This window comes from Balaenoptera physalus (genome assembly GCF_965194825.1).
Source record: "Balaenoptera physalus genome assembly, chromosome: 8".
NCBI classification, from domain to species: domain Eukaryota; kingdom Metazoa; phylum Chordata; class Mammalia; order Artiodactyla; family Balaenopteridae; genus Balaenoptera; species Balaenoptera physalus.
Window position 1 is genome coordinate 119,561,639 of NC_138887.1, and position 23,340 is coordinate 119,584,978.

At 37.4% G+C, this 23,340-nt stretch overlaps 1 protein-coding gene across 29 annotated transcripts in view; it reads right to left on the minus strand.

Moving 5' to 3' along the window:
* The window catches only part of KMT2C (lysine methyltransferase 2C), a 275,535-nt gene that overhangs the window by 55,085 nt on the left and 197,110 nt on the right, over window positions 1-23,340 (minus strand). For 27 of the 29 annotated variants that reach the window (XR_014267064.1, XM_082473737.1, XM_082473736.1 and 24 more), the window contains 7 exons: window positions 20,959-21,024; window positions 19,757-19,969; window positions 13,046-13,174; window positions 11,521-11,640; window positions 8,773-8,903; window positions 4,357-4,537; window positions 188-292 (listed from right to left, as the gene is read on the minus strand). Coding sequence is in view for 28 of the 29 variants with exons in the window: in XM_082473737.1 (XP_082329863.1) it covers window positions 188-292; window positions 4,357-4,537; window positions 8,773-8,903; window positions 11,521-11,640; window positions 13,046-13,174; window positions 19,757-19,969; window positions 20,959-21,024 (945 nt within the window). In the remaining variant the exon portion in view is untranslated. The remainder of the gene's footprint in view (window positions 1-187; window positions 293-4,356; window positions 4,538-8,772; window positions 8,904-11,520; window positions 11,641-13,045; window positions 13,175-19,756; window positions 19,970-20,958; window positions 21,025-23,340) is intronic. The other 2 variants (XM_082473722.1, XM_082473732.1) reach the window with 2 other exon arrangements.

A 23,340-nucleotide genomic window follows, 5' to 3' on the forward strand; every position in this document is an offset into this window, starting at 1 on the left:
GAAGGAAGGAAGGAAGGAAGGAAGGATGGAAGGGAGGGAGGGAGGGAGGGAGGCAGGGAGGGAGAAAGAAAAAGAAAGAAAGAAAAATTTTTTTTTCAGTTTCAGAGAAAAGACTAAGCTTGTTTCACACACATACCTCTCACTCACATCATAAAATAGACACTGGGCAAACAGTATTCATATATACCTGAATGATCAACTGATTTTGCAAGGTCGTCTGAAATTATTCCAAGAATGTCATCATCTGTGTTTAAGACTTCGGAAATGTCGGCTAAGGGATCATCAGCAGTACCTAAGTATAGTAAGTATGTTTTTAAAGTGTCAGTATTTTCCTAGACATTAAATTCTAAAACTCACTCATCCAACCATTTACTAAATATCTAGAATACAGCAGATACTGAGGCAAGTGCTAGAATCATAAAAAGATTATTACTTCTAAAGTAAGGAATTTTTCATAGAAAAGGCACTCCAACATTTTCAATAACAAAACATTAAAAATTAAGACTTTTGTTTTTGTGACCACTGTATATTAATAAAATAAAATTTAAAATAAAACCCATAGGCAATAAAAGTGAAATAGAATGTTATAAGAAACAAAGCAAAAAATTAAGAAAGTGGCATCGCTAAAAATGACATCTGGAAAACACTCTAGAAGATAAATAAAATATTAAACGCAAACCTACTGCTTAGAAGTTCCCTGTAAAGTATAAACCAGATACCATCTAGTTAAATGCCTACTTCCAGCTTTACCCTTAACACTGATTAATTCACTTATTTATTCAAGAAAATGTTTGAGTACCCACAGAATTATGTCTATGGGTTATGTTAACAGGCACTGGTCCAGCCACTGGGAATACAGAAGTGACTAAAGCAAAGTGCATGCCCTCCAGGGCTTACTTTCTCAGAGGAGTTTGACAGTAAATAAATGACACCAGTGTAAGTGCTATAATGATAAGCAATAAAGAAAAAAGGATTCAGAATAAGATGTGGAAATACTGTTAGATATTAGATAAAGTGGTCAGGGAAGGCCTTTTAAAGGTGGTTACCAAGCACAAATCTAAACAAGCTACGGGAGCATATGCCCTAAGATGGAAAGAGTACCTCAGGCAAAGGGAAAAGCAGATGCAAAGACCAGAGCAGGAAGAGTTTTGTCAAGACAAGGGGTCAGTGCTTGCAATGATAAAGGGAAAGAGTGGTAAGAAATTGAAAAGGCAGTTAAGCAAGATTATGGATGGTTTTACAAAAGTCAAGGCGAAGACTGAGCTTTATTCTGAAGTATAAAGTACAGTTGACCCTTGAACAACATGGGGGTGAGGGGCACCAACCCTCCACACAGTCAAAAATCCGAATATGACTTCTGGTCGGCCCTCCCTATCCTCATTTCCACCTCTGCAGATTCAGCCAACCAGAGACTGTAGGACTCCTGTACGTATCAGTGAAAAAAATCCTCATATAAGTGGACCCTCGCAGTTCAAACCCCTGTTGTTCAGGGGTCAACTGTATAATGGGAAGTTGTTGGAAGGTTGCTAGAAGAGGGTGTGACTGATATCTTACAGGGAAACGCTGGTTGCCAGGCGCAGAACCAACGGGGGTGGACGAGGGGCTACGGCATGTTGGCAAGAGGAGAGATGGATCAGTCAGCAGGCCTCGGCCTAAGTGAGAGGCGGTACCAGCCTGCACAACTGTGGTGGGAGGGTGAGGTTAGGAGTGGTTGGCTTTGGGATATCACTTGAAGGCAGAGGCAAACTTGTGGATGTATTAGATGTGGAATGTGAGATAATGAAGAGTCAAGGAGAACTACAAGGGTTTCTGGCCTCATCAAGCAGGAAAATATTTAGGCTGCCTTCAGTAACTTTATTAGTCATTTAAGTTAAGGGATATCTGAATTTTTAAATCCATTTTGACTATATTTTTACTTAAGAAAAAAAAAGGATTTATATTTAGAATGGATAAACAACAAGGTCCTACTGTATAGCACAGAGAACTATATTCAAAATCCTATGATAAACCATAATGGAAAAGAATATTTTAAAAAGAATACATATGTGTATAGCTGAGTCACTCTGCTGTAAGGCAGACATTGGCACAGCATTGTAAATCAACTATACTTCAATTAAAAATTTAAAAAAAAAAAGAGAGGAGGGGAGTACATAAAATACTCCAGATTCTAGATCAAATACTTCTATGAAAATAGTCTTGTCCCATTAAACATATACTTCTCAAATAGAATTCATACATACATAAAAATATAATTTTTCAAATTGAGCTAAAGTAAATTCTGTATGCCCAAATATTTGTAAAGTTTTTAAGAAATAAAATTATTTCAATAATGTATTCTCTAGACAACAGTACACTTGAAAGAAAAAAATTTTTGGATAATTGTTTCAGGGTTAAGGTTTGCGGGCTTGTTTGTTTTAAATCAAAGGAATTCTACTAAACAAATTACAACCATCGTTTTTTAAAAGACCATGTTTTAAAAGTTCTCCTCTACCTGAAGAGATTTTGTATCTTATCAACAAATTATTAAAACTGATGTAATGGACTACATTGAATAAAGTATTTTAAAAAAGGAAGCTATTACTTTTGAATTCCCATTATAGAGGCAAGAGAGTGGTTCGACTGCAAAGAACATTATATTTAACCTAGGTTTTGAAATGTTTATTATTCTAGTCCTCTACATTTTGGCTTTATCATTAAACTATTCTCTCTTCAGGAGTTTTGTGGAAAAAACAACTTCAAATAAAGGAAACAGGAATAAAAATAGTGTACAGGGCTTCCCTGGTGGTGCAGTGGTTGAGAATCTACCTGCCAATGCAAGGGACACGGGTTCGTGCCCTGGTCTGGGAAGATCCCACATGCCGCGGAGCAACTAGGCCCGTAAGCCACAACTACTGAGCCTGTGCGTCTGGAGCCTGTGCTCCTCAACAAGAGAGGCCGCGACAGTGAGAGGCCCACGCACCGTGATGAAGAGTGGCCCCCGCTTGCCACAACTAGAGAAAGCCCTCGCACAGAAACGAAGACCCAACACAGCAAAAATAAATAAATAAATAAATAAAATATATTAAAAAAAAAAAAAAATAGTGTACAGCAATGTCTTTCCAGTCACAATATGTCTCCTTCCAACCTCAGTTCTCTTCCTTATAAAAACTCAAGGGCAATTTCCTTCTATGTAAGTCTTTAAATGGCTAGTCAAGACTTTTATAAGATACCCTTCAGAGTAAGACATCCTTTGAAGGGCCGACAAGTCTTCCACTATGCATTATTTTAACAACATGTTAACATGGATCAGAGCAGGTAAGTACTCAAAACAACAGAACTGAAGTAAAATGATCTGCTAACATTAAACAAAGAGCATGGCCTTTACTCCCGTGCTGGACAGTGCATTCGAATAAACAGGGGGATAAGATTGCTTCTAATTATTTCAAGAAGTTAAAATAAAAAATGAAAGCCTGTATTTCAATCCAGGATAGTGGTAAGTTAATGAAGGTGTAACTACTTAATATATCAAAAGTCATCTTTCAGTGGAAGGCTACTGCCCTAAGATTGTTTTCCAAATTGAGTTTATAAAATTAAATGAGTAACAAATGTAATTCAATGGCAGAAGGAAGCCTGTCAGAAGAACATCAAATTTCTAATTGAAAGTAAGATAAAAATACAGAAGTGGAGGAAAAACTTTGTGATACCAAACTAGTTAAACTCTGAGAGCCTTGCTGACGTTAATATTACTTAATAAACATTAAGCTCTCATACCTTTCTCTGATTCTAAGTAGTCCCCATATTCACTATAGCTAGGGCAGTGGGTCTCAATAGGGGACAGTTTTGCAGGGACATTTGGCGATATCTGGAGACATTTTGGTCATTATGACATCATGAGGACAGAGATGCTGCTAATATCAGGACAGCCTCCCTCCTCCAACAAAGGTTCATCTGGCCCAAACTGTCAGTAGTGAGAAGCTGATCTGAAATATATTTCACTTTATTATCACAGTGGAACAGCCCGTTCTCAGCTACAGCACTCTTTTCCTCTTTTGAATTTCCTGGGGCTATGTAATTAACAAAAATCTACCTTGAGTTGAAGATTATTATATTTATAACTCAGCAACTATGGCCTAATTATCCTCCCTGACATTTACCCTCAGCAAACTGTAAACCGAACATTTTCCTTCGCCACTCACAAGAGTTGATTTAGTGGTTGTTACACAGATAAACTTATTTGATAAATCTTATACACCTGGTACTTCAATAAAGTTAATTTTTAAAATGCATATGAGGCCAAACTAAAGCATTTCAAAGGTTTGATTAAAAGGAAGATGAATGGAATTCGATAAAGAAAAGTTTGTCACTGATTTCACATACCGTGAGTTCCAGGTTTTGCCGGCGTTGAGGATGAACTAAGTAGTGGATCTAAGGAAGGATCCAAGAAATTTGTGTTCATGTTTGTTTTGTAAGAAAGCTGAGCTGTATCTTCTGATAGATTATCTAAACTTAGTTTGTTTTGTCTAGTTGTATCTAGAAGATCTTTTCCAAAGAAAGCTTCCTAGATAAAGATAAGCACATATGAGAACAATTGACTTATAAAATTCTAAAATGAGAACAGATCATTCTGTCATCATTTTGATAAGAAGACAGAAATAACAGAAAAGCTTAGTATTTAACAATATAAAAATTGAATATAGAAATATATAAATAATTATAGAGACAGCCTGTCAATTCTTTTATATAAAGAATTGATCGGAATTTTAAAAATAAGGTTTTTCGGTTTTTTTTTACAAGAATCAAATAAAATTATGCAAATAAAACCACACAATTCTGTCAAATATGTTTCTACCAACTGCAGTGTAATAATTCGATACTCCCAGATTAGATTACAATTAAATTTAAAAATGGATAAATTTATAATACTATGGCACCTTAATTCATATTATAAGAAAAACTAAAACTTCATGAATATTATTAATATTTATAGATTATCTACAGAGGATAGCACAAGGGTTTGATCTACAGCTTTAATATTTATATACTTCAGATAGATTTAGTCTTCTCATACTGATGCATACAACCACATGAAAGACATCACATGCTATAAATCTGAAAGCGTTTTTATAGTCATTTTAAACAAACTACGTGTACAAAATGTACGGCTATTAAAGGCTTTGGCTTTTTATCCATTTACTCATATTAACTTTTCTCCATTTCCATATACTTGCTCTACTGTAGAGACCACTCTTTCAAGCTAGGCTCCTTACAGCTCTAGATCTCCCCCTAACTTCTCAAGTGTCAATAAAGAGAACAAAAGGAAGCACTAGGGACCCCCTTCACTTACTTCAACCCCAGAACTCTATTTTCTATAATGTGGTCTGTCTGGAAAGGGGATTCTTGGTGGAGGGCAATTTTGCAGTAACTACCAACATTGAATACCCTTTTGCCAAAGACACATACACAAAAAAGGTTCACTGCAGCATTTTTTAGTAATACCAAAAAGAGAAAACAGACTCAATGTCTGTCAAAAAGCATATGACTAAATAAATTATAGATATCCATACTATAAAATACATCAGTTTTTAAAAAGGATGTAGAACTATGCTGTCAAAAAAAAGAAGCTCTAAAATATTAAAAGAAAGTTGAGTGATATGTCCAGCAAAACATAAAATACAAACCAAGACTATGCAAAAATAAACTATTTTAAAAGTTCTGAAAGGATAAACACCAAGCTGTTAACTTTTGAAAAGGGATAGGGGAGGAGGTATGTGAAGTCTGGTAGAAGTGATGAGTATTTGATTTGAAATTTTCACTTTTTTAAAATGAAGTTGTTTCACTATGAAAAAGAAATTTGAAAACCCACAAAGACAGAGCACTGGGCAGGAGATGATTTGTTTCTTATACTAGCAATGCTTTTCTCATTAGGAAAGCATCTTAGAACTTTATAGATCATTTATTTAATGCCTTCAGTATAAATTTGAGAAATCTGAGACCACCATTAGCAAGAATTTTTCCTTAATATGACCCATGATGAATTTAGTGGTATTTATCAAAAACTGTTACATTCTTACTACTTCGGTGGCTTTTTGTTTCCCGCAGTTAACATAAGGGAGTGGCTCCACCTGGTTTGTGACTTAATGTTCAGTGATGACCAGAACCTGGAGACTTCAGATCTGCTACAGGGGTTCCTATGGCCATGTGGTACCACCAGCTCTTAATAGGCCAGGTAACCATTTCTACTGGGTGGATTATACAATTATTTATAGTTTATCTTGACACTGTTGTGATTAATAAAGAAAAGCTAGAAAAACACTGTTACTGAATTCCTGGCGGGTTTTCATCACTATGTATTCTGTATGCCCCACCCCACCCCTGAACAATGGCGAAAAAAAATACAATTGCTATCACAAGATGTCCAAGAAATAGTACTATCACAAAAGGTTCCTGCACATCAAAAAAAGCTATATATATATATATATATATTACTGATGTACAACAGGGGAATTACACCTGTACACCAAAATAAACAATCCAGATCAACAGATTTAGATTACAGCAGTAATCAGATCCACTATTTTTAAAGGCTCTTTTGCAAAAGTATGAAATGGTCAGTTTTCATATCAATACTTTCATTAAAAAGCTAAAGAGGGGTTTCCCTGGTGGTGCAGTGGTTGAGAATCTGCCTGCCAATGCAGGGGACACGGGTTCGAGCCCTGGTCTGGGAAGATCCCACATGCCGCGGAGCAGCTGGGCCCGTGAGCCACAATTACTGAGCCTGCACTCCGCAACAAGAGAGGCCGCGATAGTGAGAGGCCCGCGCACTGGAACGAAGAGTGGCCCCCACTTGCCATAACTAGAGAAAGCCCTCGCACAGAAACGAAGACCCAACACAGCCATAAAAATTAAAAAAATAAATAAAAAAAAATAAAAAAAAAAAAAGCTAAAGAAAGCTTCCTAAATGTACATTACACTTTACAGAACGATCAACAGGAGGAGGAGGAGGGCATGACATCTACTTAATACTCCCAGGAAGGACTATTAAGATGGGAGGTAAAGGGCATAGGAGACAACACAAAGGATGCAATTAAATATAATCTAAACAATAAATGGTTCTATTTCCTGAACAATAAAATTACTGTTATATATTTTTAAAAGGTACAAAGCTAGAATGAATGGGTATGTGAAGGGAATAAAGGGAAAATAAAACATTTATTAAAGATACATAAAATGTAAGGTGCAGAGTTAAGCACTTTACATCCACAATTCTTATTTCATCTCTCAACATTTCTGTACAGTAGGTATTACCACAGTTTTATAGATGAGAAAACTGGGGCACAGAGATGTTAAATAAAACAAAATCACATAGCTAACTGGTAGCAGAGTGGCATTCAAACCCAGGACTCTGACTTTAAAGACTGAACTCTTTAAAATGGACACTGCCTTTATGATGTTAGTTGTCTAACAAAAATTCACACTCATAAATATTATTATATACTTAAGGTACTTATGCTTTAAAGTCTTATTTAATAAATAAGAAGACATTTTACTCAAATGAGTATTTGAATTTTATACTTCTAATTACTAAAAAAAAAATTGAGGAAGCTGTATGTTAGTTGAAAGGAAATGCATTTTAAAACCAATTAAATTAGTAATAGCTAATTGGAAAATTAAGGTTAAAAAAAAACATTACAACTCAAGCAATGAAGAGCTATCTATGCTGGCCACAGCTGTGTGGGAGGGACAGATCAGATGGACACTCAATGACAGTCTGATCCAATTCAATTTCTACACATGAAGGAAGAGAGGCCAAGGAAGGATGAATAACATGCTCAAGGACCTAGAATGAGCTACGGCTGAGCCAGCCATTACAGCTCAGTCCTATTTCTGATGTGAGGCTCTTTCCAATGGGCCACATGGCCTTGAACTCTTCCGTGACTTAATGTTTACAAGATGAACTAGAAGGACTTCTATTTACATCTATCAAACAACTTCTTCACATCGAGGGATATTTTCCTGATGTATATTTTAGAAAACAAAAACAATTTAGCCTAAACCTTTGGTTCACTAGGCCTCTAAAAGTGGTAAATATTATTAAAGCTATAATTCTGGGGCTTCCCTGGTGGCGCAGTGGTTGAGAATCTGCCTGCCAAGGCAGGGGACACGGGTTCGAGCCCTGGTCTGGGAAGATCCCACATGCCGCGGAGCAACTGGGCCCGTGAGCCACAACTACTGAGCCTGCGCGTCTGGAGCCTGTGCTCCGCAACAAGAGAGGCCGCGATGGTGAGAGGCCCGCGCACCGCGATGAGGAGTGGCCCCCACTTGCCGCAACTGGGGAAAGCCCTCGCACAGAAACGAAGACCCAACACAGCCATAAATAAATAAATAAAATTAAAAAAAAAAAAGCTATAATTCTGGCGGCTAAAAACCCATCATCATTCAGTGAACATAATTACTGTAACCTGTACTAGCAAAGGAAGCTGTCCACCAGACTTGCGTTTGCAGAGCACACAGGCATGACCGGTTTGGAAGAATGAGCTTTTCCCAGCCAAAGAGTTCTTGTGTGTCTTATGAAATTTATAAATGAAAAACTGGGATTAAAAAAAGAACTTTGTAAAAAGTATCAAAGCACAAAGAAGATAAATGTAATTTTTAAGGGCTTCTGGAAGGCACAAAATGGCATTTATGATGACTGATTAAAACATGTACAAAAACAACAAAACTATTTTTCAAAACTCGATACATCACTTTACGTTTCTTTCATTAACAAATATATAATATAAAGCAAAATATTACTTGTAAATAGGCAGGGAAAATTTCTTCAAGCTTATTTTTCCTTTTTCGGTATCTCTTCTTTATTTTTTCAGTGTTTTCAGTGACAGAAACAGATTCATCAACTAGAGTATCTGGTAACTGCTCACTCCAGCCTGAAACAATAGTCACATTTATAAATATGTGGTATTTAAGATTTTCAGATAAGCCCACCAGAAGTAATTTTATAACTTACCAACATACACACAGTTCCACATAAACAAGCTTTTTCCTTTTTCTTTCAGTTTTATTGAGATATAACTGACATACAACTAAGTTTAAGGTACACAGCATAATGACTTGACAAATGAGCTTTTTCATGAAAAGACCTCAAAGTAAGTTTATTAATTTTTAAGTATCATAAAAAATTCATTTCATGTCTACTTATTATCAGCATGCTTCCCATTGTTTCTTAATGAGTATATTCTTATTCACAAAGCAGACACTTGATTTTTTTAATGTTGACATTTTGTTAAAGATTAAAAAAAGGAAAATACATACTCAATGCTAATGAGTATGGATAAATGGCTACTCGAACACTACTAAAGGGAATTTAGCAGGTACAACCTTTTGCTAAAGTTTATTGGGACTATCTAACAAAAGTCTTTTAAAAAATGTGTGTCCTTCAATCCAGCAATTCCAAGCTCAGGGATTTACTGCAAATTAGGTATCTGCAGTACATACATATTGTGATAATATATGACTGTCTATGAATATGATCATAAATATGCTATGAATGCTCAAATTTAAAATCAAAAATCCAAAATGTTGGACTATGAAATTAGCAAAGAAACAAGTACACCACTTAAAGCAGGTAAGCAAGCAATCAAATGATACTCTCACATACTTCAGGCAAAAGGCACACGCCTTCTGAAAATCAATGTGGGCACTTTTGGTGCCAGACTACATAGGTGGACTGAAAACCACTAAACATAGTAGATAAACATTTTTTTAAAAATACAGCAGTAATCGAAACAGAAAATAAAGAATTCTCCAAGACCAAAAATTAAGGTAAAATAGGAACCACAGAAATAAGCAAAGGACTAAATAAACCTCTCTGAAATTCTGCTAAAATCTAGTGACCTTGAACTCCAGTTTTCAGAGCCTTATGAGGAATGGGGAATAGAAGACAAAGCCTACAGCCTCTTCCCAAGGTGCAGAGATTAACCAGAAGCTGCCTGGTATAAAGGTGGGACCCTGAAGGACTCCACACCAGGGCTGGTTTAACAAGAAACACACCCTCCCCGTTCCCCTGGTCCTCCACACATCACTCACCACCACCTCCCTAACTTGACAGCAAAGAAAACTGCTTGTCATCTTGTCACTGAATAAGGTGCTGGGTAGAAAGGCCAAAAAATGAAAATCTTCCCTGAGAGTTCATAAACTCATTACAGCCCTGATATGTAAGAAATCTGAATTTATTTAACATAGGTGGACCAAAAAACTTCAAGCTAAGAATTTAGCTTAAAGGAGTCCTAGGGGAGTAGCACCTCATGTTCCTGGCAACAAATATTCTCTGAAGTAGCCAACCTTCACTTCAGTCCTCAAAAAGTTCAGAGAATGTTCTAAAGAATATGAGCTCACAGTTTAAAAGAAGTTTTGTTGCTGTTTAATGTATATGTATCTATCTCACACCATAAACACAACGAAATGAGGCACTAGGAGACAGGGCCAGGAGATACAGAGTAGAATCAGATATGCAAAGGTTTTAGAAATATTATATTCTAAATCAACTGAAACTGAGAGGAATAAGCTGTAAAAAGAAGCTACAAAGTGTTAAAATATCAAAAAAGTAGTTTAGAAAAGGATAAATGCATAATAAATTAAAAACTCAGTGGATGACACTGGATGACACAAATGAAAAATACTGAACTAAATGATAAAACTAAAATTATATAGAAGACAAAATAGAGACAAAGATGGAAAACAAAAAAATAGTTTCATTGAACATATCACATTTCTTAACTGGGGCTTATTACAGCCATGTTAAGTCATATTAGAAACTTCTTTAAAACCATTATGGTGCTTCCTTTTAAAAATGTGCAGCAATTTTTCTGAAATTCATTCACAGGCCAAAACCCTATCACATAGTAATAAAAGAACTCTATTCAAAGAATATGATAAAAACATCTTTTTTCTTCAGAGTCTATATAAAATATTTAAAATACAGGAGGTGTACAGATCATGACCATACTGATTGCAAAGTCTTCATTAGGACCAATTCTTAAGCTATGACTTAAGCAATGATTTAGCTTTCTTTGAAACTCTAAGTAACAATGACAGACTAATAATTGGAAGATATATTTCTAAAACACTATACAAGTTATAAATTATTGGGGTACGCTGTCACTTTCAACTACATAGTCTAAAAAGTTTCCAATTTTATGCCAAGCAGCTAATGCAGGCAAAGAAAGGCCTTTTGTGAGATGGCCAGAAGGTACCAGACATAACTATGTGATTCAGTCCCTAAACTGTTTATGTTTAACATAAGAGAGGGTAAGGGGGGGTGGGGGAAACCTTGTTAAAGTCATCTCAAAGCAATATAATTGATTGGATTTAAATAATTTTCTTATCAAACCTAATTTCTATATTGCAGATATGAACTTTACAGGCACTCAAATCCTTTCATCACTAAGAAGCAATAAGGTTGTCATTGTAACATTATTTAGGGTAGTTCTTTTCGATGGGGATATCAAGATAAGAGGGTTAAATCAAACAAAATCAGTACCATACCATCATCTCTGCTAGGTAACTGCTCAGAAATGGAGCCTGAGGAATCTTTTCTGATCACAGATCTTTTGGTTTTTCCTTGCCCAGTTCGACTTCTTTGTCGTACCATAAATCCACCAATACCTATCCAAAACAGAAATTAGGTAATCTTGTAAATAACTACTAATTTCTCCCTGTAATTCCACAGTAAGTAGGGTGCAACTGCTTAAACAGTGAGGCATTTCCCAAATTCAATATGGGTTAACTTAAATCAATAATCTCATTTTAATGCAAAATACAAGAGTTTGGAAATAAGCAAATAAAAGAGATCAAAGTTATTGTTAACCTCATTACTAACCAAATAGGAATACAAATTCATTAAAGTACAGAAGACTGCATGTATTTCTTCTCCTAAATGATGTCAGGGTAAACATTATAGTAAATTATGCTTGTTCCCTTAATGTTAGTAACTCATAGATCATCATTCAAATTATTTGTATGTAAGCTGAGGGAGAACAGATACAAGATACAAACTAAACTAGATGATCCAAACAAAAATCAACATGACTTCTGGGCTAATGTGTCTAGTTATTCCTAAAGTTCTTAGACATGAGCTCTGTAGTAAGAGCACGGAATCTAGAGTCAAACTGTGTAATTCTGGTTACTACTAGACTTTGGGCAGGTTATTTAACTTTTCATTGGTTCAGTTACCTCACTGGTGAAAAAGGGATAATGTATATTATCTCCTATACACATGTGATAAGCACTAAATAAACAGATGTAAGTGCTGAGAATAGTGCCTGACACATTGTAACACTAACAGCTTCTGTCATATGATAGTTGTCTAACAATATACTTTGTGACCTAATGGGCCCCTCAAATGGGTCCCTTACATGGATGACTTCCATGTAAGGCAGAAAAAGAAAAAACAAAAAAACCCCAACATTTAACTATAAGTTCCTGGAAGGAATTTGGCAGTGTCTAAAAAAGTAAGCGCACTTATAAGCCTCATAATCACGAAGAAATGAAATCATTTTCATACAGTGATTTGGACGAAGCTAAACTAGGCCCCTGTTATAAATGTGGCTCATCTGTAAGGAAGGTTACCTTTTAAGGTCTAGCAGAAAACAAACACAAAGTTCTTCCTTACGCATCAAAAGGTATTTAGATCACTCTTATCAATAAAATATAAACAATCAGAAGAATAAAGATTGAACTGATTCAATATACTACCTCATTCACTGGTAAACAGACATTAATAACTGCCTAAAAAAGCCTACAAGTTCTGGGGACTTCCCGAGCAGTCCAGTGGTTAAGACCCTGCGCTCCCAATGCAGCAGGGCCCAGGTTCGATCCCTGGTCGGAGAACTGAGATCCGCAGGCCGCACAGCGCAGCCTAAAAAACTCTCTAAGTTTCAGCTTAGAGAGTTCTTAAGAAGTTATATTTCATCCTGATTATTTCATTATATTGGAAGCCCTCAATATTATATTTTTCTTAAAATATAAATAAGTTTTGATTATACTAAGATGTCTAGCTCAGGCACTATACCTGGTCTGTATGGTTTCCTTTTTCTCTTTTTGACACCCTCTGTTCCTTCTACTCCCTTAGTTTCATCATCCACAGCTTCCCGTTCAGGACTAGATTCTGATTTTGCATCACAATCCATAAGTTCTCCTTCTGGAAAAAAGTAAATGTACAGATAAAATTGAAAAAGCTATCAAATACACAATTCCTATGTAACAGGAAATACAAAGCAAAGTGGCTGCCGAGCCATTCTAATCATGCATCCCGGTTGACAGGGAAAGTATAGAGACAGAAAAGGCCCCCTAAGGGCTGCAGAACTCATGCTAATCAGTGCAATGTTCTCAGGAAATGAAACATAAGAATCAGGGAAGGGGAAACACACAGAGAATGCTCCCAAAGACAATTACAAATCAATCTGCATTTAACCTATCATTCCCTTGCTTTTAATTATGTCTTCAGGTCCAGGACCCCAAGGCTGTCTCTCTAGCCTAGAACTCTCCTGAGCTCCAACTCATCTGTAATTAGATATTACCTAGTTACTGAAAACTTTATATACAAAATTGAACTACTAATTTAAGATGAACCTTCTCCCTTTCCCAGGATTTACCTATCATCATGAAGACATGGAAACGTACCATGCAGGAGCCAGGTTCCTAGGAGACAGCCTTGACAATTCCTAATTTCTTTTCTCCTTCAATCAGGACTCCTCAATATCTCCCAAGGGCATTTTATTTCTCTCAACTACCACCTCAGTCCAATCGTGACTTACTGCATTCCCCCCCTCCTGTTCTTCCTTGCCTCCATGCTTAACTTCCTCTCCAATCAGTTCTTTAAATTGCAGCCTAAATGATGTTTCTATAAATATCAATTTATCAATTGAAAAGTATCAATTTTCTGCTCAAAAATCCTTTAATGCCTTCCTAGTGGCCTCAAAATGAAATTCAAATCGTAAGGCCCATTGTAACAGTGTCCTGTGAACTCCCCAGCTTTATCTCACTGCCACCATGCAAGCTACGTTCAGCTCCCTGAGCACATCAAGCTCCCTCTCCACTGCCTCCCCACCTCTGCCACCTTCCACCTACCCATCTTTCAGGATTTTTTTTTTTTTTTTTTTGGCTGCGTTGGGTCTTTGTTGCTGCGCGCAGGCTTTCTCTAGCTGCGGCGAGTAGGGGCTACTCTTCATTGCGGTGCGCGGGCTTCTCATTGTGGTGGCTTCTCTTGTTGTGGAGCACGGGCTCTAGGCACGTGGGCTTCAGTAGTTGTGGTGCAAGGGCTCAGTAGTTGTGGCTCGTGGGCTCTAGAGCGCAGGCTCAGTAGTTGTGGCTCACGGGCTTAGTTGCTCGGTGGCATGTGGGATCTTCCCGGACCAGGGCTCGAACCCGTGTCCCCTGCATTGGCAGGTGGATTCTTAACCACTGCGCCACCAGGGAAGCCCTCAGGATTTATTATAACCATCACTTTCTTAGGGAATTCCCACAGTTATACATGCTCCTGTACGTTAACATTATGCTTCATTTTAATTGGTTCTTTTAATGTCTGTTTCCTTGCTAGACTATATTCTCCTTATCTAAGACTCTTATTAACAGCTGCATCCTTAGCATGGTACGTAATAGGTGTTCAACAAATTTTTCACCAAATGAAGTAAACAATGAAACTAAGTAATGCATACAAAAGCTCAGTTCTTAGAGAAGAATGCTGTTTTAAAACCATGGTAATCAAAACTTTTCAAGCTGTATATGCTTTACGCTGTGCTTTAGGGGAAAAAAAGTTATCAAATACATTTAACAATAAATTGTTAACACTTTTCTTCAATCTTTTAAGTATTATGCATATTTCTATAATACCACGAGCAGTGTATTTGTTTTCAATAATATTAGGTCAATGTTTAAGGTCAATTCTATAACAATCTGATAACTGCTTTCTACAGCTAAGATTAAATCATGAAAATTTTATCTATTTATTTATTTACTGAAACTTAGCAAACACCAAAGGTAACAAACTAGCAATTATTTACCTTAAAATAAACCCACTGAAATATATGAAAGGGAATTTACGTTTAAGATGGTAGACTAAATTCATGTATCTAATTTCACTCTCCCAAAACCCTATATACAGTAAAGCAATCTATTTTTAAAAGATAAATCCACAAAGACGGAAAAAACAGGAAAAAAGAAAAGCCAGAATTTTGGAAGGAGAAAGCAGAGAGATGAATAATAACTGACTCAGGAAATGCAAATTCTCAGTTGAAAGTGGAAGGAACCAAGAAAAAAATCCAATTTTATCACAAACCTCAAAAGGTTGAAGAACTGGCAGAGCCAGGTACCTTTGGAAATGGGTGGGAGGCAGCTAAAGCAAACAGAGTTTTATATTCATATTAACTACAGAAGCCATAATCCCTATGACCTTCCCAACTTCACACACTGGGAGGCTGCCATTCACACTCACAGGATTTGGGACTCAAGACACTCAAACTCAACACTGGGGTCATGGACTGAAAACAGGATTAAGTGACTACAGGCATGTTAAATGCTGGCGCTCTCTCCCCTGGGGCCTTTCCCCACTAAACTCCCAGAAAGCCAGCAGCTAAACCTCTACTGTCCAAGCAGGAGACAGGAAGATTCTTCTGGGAAACCTGACCAGTCCAAGAAAATTGTCTAAAGGTACTGACACTAGGGGATTTTCCAAATAGTGAGCACAGATCACAAAAGCTTAGTCAACAAATACCACCCACAAACCCGAAGATTTTCATTTTTAATCACTCATTCCTTATTTTTTAAAAAAATTATTAATTTATTTTTCCAGTCACCACTTTTAGTCCTCACTTTTAATCACACACGGACAACCAAGGATTATCTATCACATGAAAGATAGAGACCTCAGACCACAAAATGCAACTGGGAATTGAAAGACTATGCAGGAAAAAGAAAACATTAGAAACAATTTTTTAATCCTCCAACAGGTAAGATAAAACATTCATGAGGCAAGAACAGGATGCTATGAAAAGGAACATGCAAAGGAAGGAAAGAAAGCTCTTGGAAATTAATCCATGATATTTGAAAACAAAACAAAAATGAAAATCAGTAGAGGGATAGAAAAATAAAATAAAAAATTTACTTTAGAGTAAAATGCAAAGACCTGAGCTGGAAAGGAGGAGAGAAAAGACAGGGAGAATGGGCTGAGTGGGTTTCACATCTGAATAGCAGGGTCAAGAAAAAGAAGAGGGGGCACCGAGGGGAAGAACCAACGGTTTCAAGAACATTTCCTAACACTGAGGGGTATGAGATGGCAGACGAAAGGGACCACTCAGTGCCCAACAAAAGAAAGGAGAAACATCCATAACAGACATGTCTTCATCAAATTTCAGAACACTGCAGACAAAGCACTTCCTAAAATCCCAAGAGCTTCCAGAGAGAATGGCATCATATAGAAGGTATCAAGTTCCCTATATACCAGGAACTAAAAGACACTGGATCAATGACTTCAAAATGCTGAAGGAAAATTGAATTCCAACCTGGAAAAGATCAGTCAGGTGGGAGGGTACATTTTCAGAAGTACATAACCTCTCAAATTTACCTTCCATGCATTCTCTCTCAAGACACAACAGAAGGTATGTCCACCAAAAATGAGGGAGAGAAACAAGGAGGAATACATGAAATCTCAGGAAACACACAATAAAAGACTGAAAACACAAACAAAACCCCTAAAGGTCTTATCAGTTTGGGGAACTGAGTTACTTACATCCATACAAAGGAATATGAAAAATGAGGCCATGAAAAATGAAGAATAACATAAAAGCAAGAACAGTAAGACAAAAGGAACACAAAATATATATCCATGTGCATGTACATGAACCAAACACCTCTGGAAGGACACAAAGAACGGCTGCCTCTGGAGGAGTGAGCTGGCAGGACAGGGAAAAGAGAAACACCCTTATTCTTGTGCAGTTTTAAAACATGTGAATATATTACTTGCCCAAAAACAAAATTTAAAGCGTTGAGGAAATGACCGTTAACAAATCACAGGAGGTGATAACTGACCCACCCGGCTGCTTCCTCTCAATCTGCCCCACACCCTGCCTGCCACAGCCTGGGCGCGGTCCCACTCCCCACCTCCCGATGTCCCCACTGTGCTGTGAGGGTCCACGGGGGGCGGGGGGGGGGGCAGCAACTGAGAGGGAAGCACTGTGCTCCCACTCGTTTTCGTTTTTTTTTTTTAATAAATCTATTTATTTATTTTTGTGGGCGTTGGGTCTTCGCTGCTGCACACGGGCTTTCTCTAGTTGCAGCGAGTGGGGGCTACTCTTCGTTGCAGTGCGCGGGGTTCTCATTGTGGTGGCTTCTCTTGTTGCGGAGCATGGGCTCTAGGTGCACGGGCTTCAGTAGTTGTGACACGCAGGCTCAGCAGTTGTGGCTCATGGGCTCTAGAGCGCAGGCTCAGTAGTTGTGTTGCACACGGGCCTAGTTGCTCCACGGCATGTGCGATCTTCCCGGAGCAGGGATAGAACCCGTGTCCCCTGAACTGGCAGGTGGATTCTGAACCACTGTGCCACCAGGGAAGTCCCTGTGTTCCCCCCTTTTTTTTTTTCCCCCCTGCGCTCCCACTCTTGAGACACAGAGAGCAGTTTTATTTTCTTTACATTTGGGTTTTTTTGCACTAACAGGCTATCCAGACCCCATGAGCCTGCTTTTATTGCACAAGTTTGTTTCTGATACGCTAAGGTGATTGTTTATGACTTATTTTCCTTAAGAAACGTTTATCAGAAGAGTTTAAAAATGAACAAAAACAACCCCCAAAAAGGTGAGTATTGCTGCAATATTTCAGGAGCACCACAAGTTCATTTGGACTTTGTCGAGTCCTGTGGAATCTAAAATTACGTACGTATTATGTGTATAATATGATGGACAGTATTACTTCTATGGGGATATCCCTGCTGGCAGCCTCAATTTGGAAACTGTACAGCTGTAGAAATATCCACCATTTCTCACACTGTTGTTTTACAGAACGGTAGTCATAGGGAAAACCTTCTCAGGTCTTCCTATTGATGTTTTGTTTTTAAACAAACATCAACAAACATTTATTCCCTCTATAATTTCATACTTTGGGAATTAGTGTGTACTACCAAGAAACCTTTCAAATTTTGTGAAATGCAGCATTTCTCAGATTTAAGGGACTATGGAACCATTTTTCAGGCATTTTCTGATATCCTCAGAAACTGCAGTTCTTCACTGTACTTTGGCTGATGGTAATCAGGTCAATTCCTCCCAGATACACAGACTACTTCTTCACAAGCCTCAAATCACTTAAAACTTCAAAATGAACTTCTGTTCAATGGTACTTGAAAACAAGTTATACATAAGCATCAGAAAGCTTTTCTCCAACCACATAGACCCAAAAACACACTACTGCGAGAGAAACGTGAGGATTAGTTGATAAAAAATAACAGGAGCACACACAGACCCATTCTAAGCCACCATCATCTCTCACCTGGACCACTGCAAGAGCCTCCTGCCTGAGCTACCTGCTACAACTCTTGGGCTTAAAAGTCTGTTTACATCACAGCAGAGTGTACCTTTTAAAATATAAGTTAGATTTTGCCACTGTTCTCATCAGATACCTCCAACAACCTCCCATTCCATTTACAGTAAATGCCTTAAGCATCACCTTTATGGTCCTACAGGACCTACTGAGTCACCCCACCTCTCCTCACATCTCTGATCTCATCACAGGCCTTTATCCCTTTGCTCACTGTGCTGGACACACTGTTCTCCACGATGTTCAGCAAACGTATAGGCACATCCCACCCAGGGTCTTTCCCGTTGTCTCTTCCCTCAGATAATCAAGTGGCTCACTCAACTCTTTAAAGTCGGTGCTTACATATGGCTTCCAGTTCATCTGGGCCCTCAGCCACTGTCTGTGCTCCCAAGTCCTCTCAACAGCACTTGCCAAACACATCTTTATTAACTTATTATGTTACGTATTTTTAATGATCTTTTCTGCTAACATTAAAATGTAAGTTCCATGAGCAGAGAATTTTATCTGCTTTGCTCACTGACATGACTTCCAACATCTGGCACACAGCAGGCATTCAATAAATACTGGTGAATGATAAGATGTGATGGAACAAAAGCAATTATTACTTTATTTTTGAATCAACTGAAAAGAAATAACCATCCTAAAAACAAACAAGCCTATGGTGATCTTCTTCAGAGATAAGCAAAAATAAAACTCATGTTGAATTTAATGCCACTAAAATTATTTTTTCATCTCAAGAAAATTCAGCTAGAAAAACCTGATCAAGAAAATGTTTATAAACAGATGGTTTATGATGAGCAACTGTGAATATAAGCTTATATTTGAGCATTAATGATGGTTTTTCATTTCTAGATTGCACGGAGTTCTACTTTAACTTAACCATGGAATCCAAGTTCACAGCATCTGAAGAGGTTTATGCAGCTATCTGGCAAACCCTGAAAAGATCTGAAAAGATCTTTGACCTTCAAAAATATGGTGCTCCTGGAAATTTCTGTAACATAGGTCTGTTCTAAAAGGATACATGAAACGAAGAGAACCTGAAAAGGCAAGGTCTAAGAAGACCACTCATGTAGGACAGTGTCACACCAAGGGTTACCTTCTAAGTCAGCAGGATCTACCCTTAGATAAATCAAATAATTTTAAAAGCTCTTTTATATTCTTTATTTTTGCAAACATATTCCATGGAAAATATGTAAGTATTACCTCGACTATCATCCATTTCACCATCCCTTGAATGCTCTGATTGGATGTCTGGAGGGGTCTGAAGGACGGCCACGCTATTCTGATTTATGATCTTCAACTTCAACTTTGGTTTTGACCGTTTTCTTCTTGGAACAGTAACTGTGAGGCTCTGTAACTGAGTCATCCCTGATTCAGTCAAACATACACCATCCTGGGTGTAGGTCTTGGGTGGATCTAAAATTACAATATCCCAAGGATACAAATTAAAACTCTCATTTTAATTTTGATTGATAAGTTGATTATTGTTCCACAAGGACCATGTCAAGGGAATGTGACTTCTATAAACCATTTACCTATGAAATGCACAAATAACGAACAGTACTCAGTTAAAAGTAAGCATAGCTGGTCAAACCTCCTTGAATTATAGAGAGAAAGGTTGTAAGTTTTTTTTTTAAATGGTCTTCCTGGCATTTCTATTTTCATGTATCAATACAGGGATTTAAAAAGAAAGCACGGAAGCTAAAAGCAATGCTTCAGTCACTCGACTATGAGCCTTATTCTAGAGTATCCTTTCAGACTAAAAGGTGAGGATCAATTTACAAAGGAGAAACAAAAATACTCCATAAGCCCATTTGGAAATCAAAGGATCGGTATAATCACTTACAAGGAGAGGTAAGTAAATAAGCAGAAATTCTGCAAAAATTTAAGTGTACAAAATTGCTGTTCATTAGAACAATTTCTGTATGATCCAAATGTTTTTGTATCAGATGATATCAAATAGAAGTAGGCAAAAGAATGAGAGTTTAATAAGAATATCATGTTAGTCACTATTCTAGGCTGATCTATTACAGAAAAAAATAGTAAGAGAATGAATTCTGAAGGATTCTCTGTTTGCTAACTAGGCCTTATTGTCTAGTCTAACTGATAACTGAACACAGTAACGTATCAATGAAACCAAAGCAAGTATGTAGTTAACGGTTATTTCAAAAGTGGTTATTTTCACTGCCAATTTGGTGAGATCTGTAGGAATACTGTCCCACTAAAGCTGGGAAAGACAGACATTTTGTATGTAATTACAGAAATGATTACCAACATTAGGGAATTTACACTGAACACCCCACATGAGTAAGGCAGGATTCATGTCATGTGTCACAATTCAGTTATATAAAAGCATTTCTGTGCTTTTTGTAAAGAACAGTCAAGGAAAGCATTTCAGATTTTACCTAGCTCTTTCACTTTTGTGACAATTTGTGCTACAAGTGAAGATTCACAGCAGTCTGAGGAAGGCACTGAAATGGAAAAAAAACAAAAACAAAAACAAAAACTTGTGATTTTTTCACAAAAGGTAAGGTGTATTTAAAGATTTACATATGATTCAAGTTTCTACTACTGTACCCATTTTACTAAAACGCTTGAAAACTAAATAGAATTAAATTAAATAGAATTAAAAGCTGTCTTTAAAACAACAAAACAACAAAGAGAAATGGAGGAAATACACAACATCATGGAAGAAAAACTGGTAAAGATAAAGAACCAATGTACTGGATTCCTATGTATTGCTAATAACTACAAGATTATGAGTCTTTTTTAAAATAATTTTATTTATTTTTCAGTAAGTGGTGCTAGGAAAACTGGACAGCTACATGTAAAAGAATGAAATTAGAACACTCCCTAACACCATACACAAACATAAACTGAAAATGGATTAAAGACCTAAATGTAAGGCCAGACACTATAAAACTCTTAGAGGAAAACACAGGCAGAACACTCTATGACATAAATCGCAGCAAGATCCTTTTTGACCCACCTCCTAGAGAAATGGAAATAAAAACAAACAAATGGGACCTAATGAAACTTAAAAGCTTTTGCACAGCAAAGGAAACCATAACCCTCAGAATGGGAGAAAATATCTGCAAACGAAGCAACTGACAAAGGATTCATCTCCAAAATTTACAAGCAGCTCGTGCAGCTCAATATCAAAAAAACAAACAACCCAATCAAAAATGAGCAGAAGAACTAAACAGACATTTCTCCAAAGAAGACATACAGATTGCCAGCAAACACATGAAAAGATGTTCAACATCACTAATCATTAGAGAAATGCAAATCAAAACTACAATGAGGTATCACCTCACACCAGTCAGAATGGCCACCATCAAAAAATCTACAAACAATAAATGCTGGAGAGGGTGTGGAGAAAAGGGAACCCTCTTGCACTGTTGGTAGGAATGAAAATTGATACAGCCACTCTGGAGAACAGTATGGAGGTTCCTTAAAAAACTAAAAATAGAACTACCATATGATCCAGCAATCCCACTACTGGGCATATACCCTGAGAAAACCATAAATCAAAAAGAGTCATGTACCATAATGTCATTGCAACACTATTTACAATAGCCAGGACATGGAAGCAACCTAAGTGTCCATCAACAGATGAATGGATAAAGAAGATGTGGCACATATATACAATGGAATATTACTCAGCCAAAAAAGAAACGAAATTGAGTAATTTGTAGTGAGGTGGATGGACCTAGAGTCTGTCATACAGAGTGAAGTCAGTCAGAAAGAGAAAAACAAATATCGTATGCTAACACATATATATGGAATCTAAAAAAAAAAAAAGGTTCTCAAGAACCTAGGGGCAGGATGGAATAAAGATGCAGACGTAGAGAATGGACTTGAGGACATGGGGAGGGGGAAGGGTAAGCTGGGACGAAGTGAGAGAGTAGCAGTGACATATATACACTACCAAATGTAAAATAGATAGCTGCATAGCACAGGGAGATCAGCTCGGTGCTTTGTGACCACCTAGAGGGGTGGGATAGGGAGGGTGGGAGGGAGACGCAAGAGGGAGAGGATATATGTATACGTATACCTAATTCACTTTGTTACAGCAGAAACTAACACAACATTGTAAAGCAATTATACTGCAATAAAGATGTTAAAAAAATTTTTTAAAAAGGGACACCTAAAAAAAATAAAAATAAATTTATTTATTTATATATTTATTTATTTTTGGCTGCGTTGGGTCTTCGTTGCTGTGCACAGGCTTTCTCTAGTTACGGCGAGCGGGGGCTACTCCTCGTTGCGGTGCGTGGGCTTCTCATTGTGGTGGCTTCTCTTGTTGCGGAACACAGGCTCTAGGCTTGCGGGCTTCAGTAGTTGTGGCACGCAGGCTCAGTAGTTGTGGCTCACGGGCTCTACAGCGCAGGCTCAATAGTTGTGGCGCTCAGGCTTAGTTGCTCCGAGGCATGTGGGATCTTCCTAGGCCAGGGATCGAACCCATGTCCCCTGCACTGGCAGGCAGATTCTTAACCACTGCACCACCACTGAAGTCCCCAAGATTATGAGTCTTGAAAGCAAAAATTATATCTTATAGCTAAAATATATTCTTAATTTACTTCCTTTATGTAAGTAGATTGTTTTAACATATTATTGGGATAATAAGAGTTAATTTAAAACAAAAAGTAACTTATTTTTCATAAAATACTTGTCCAAATAATAGTTTCACAAAAAGAGAAAAAGAAGTAGAGCTAAGCCCACTCACTGGTTAAGGACAGCAGGCACAAGTGAGTTGTATCAATCCAAGAGCACAGACTCACCAT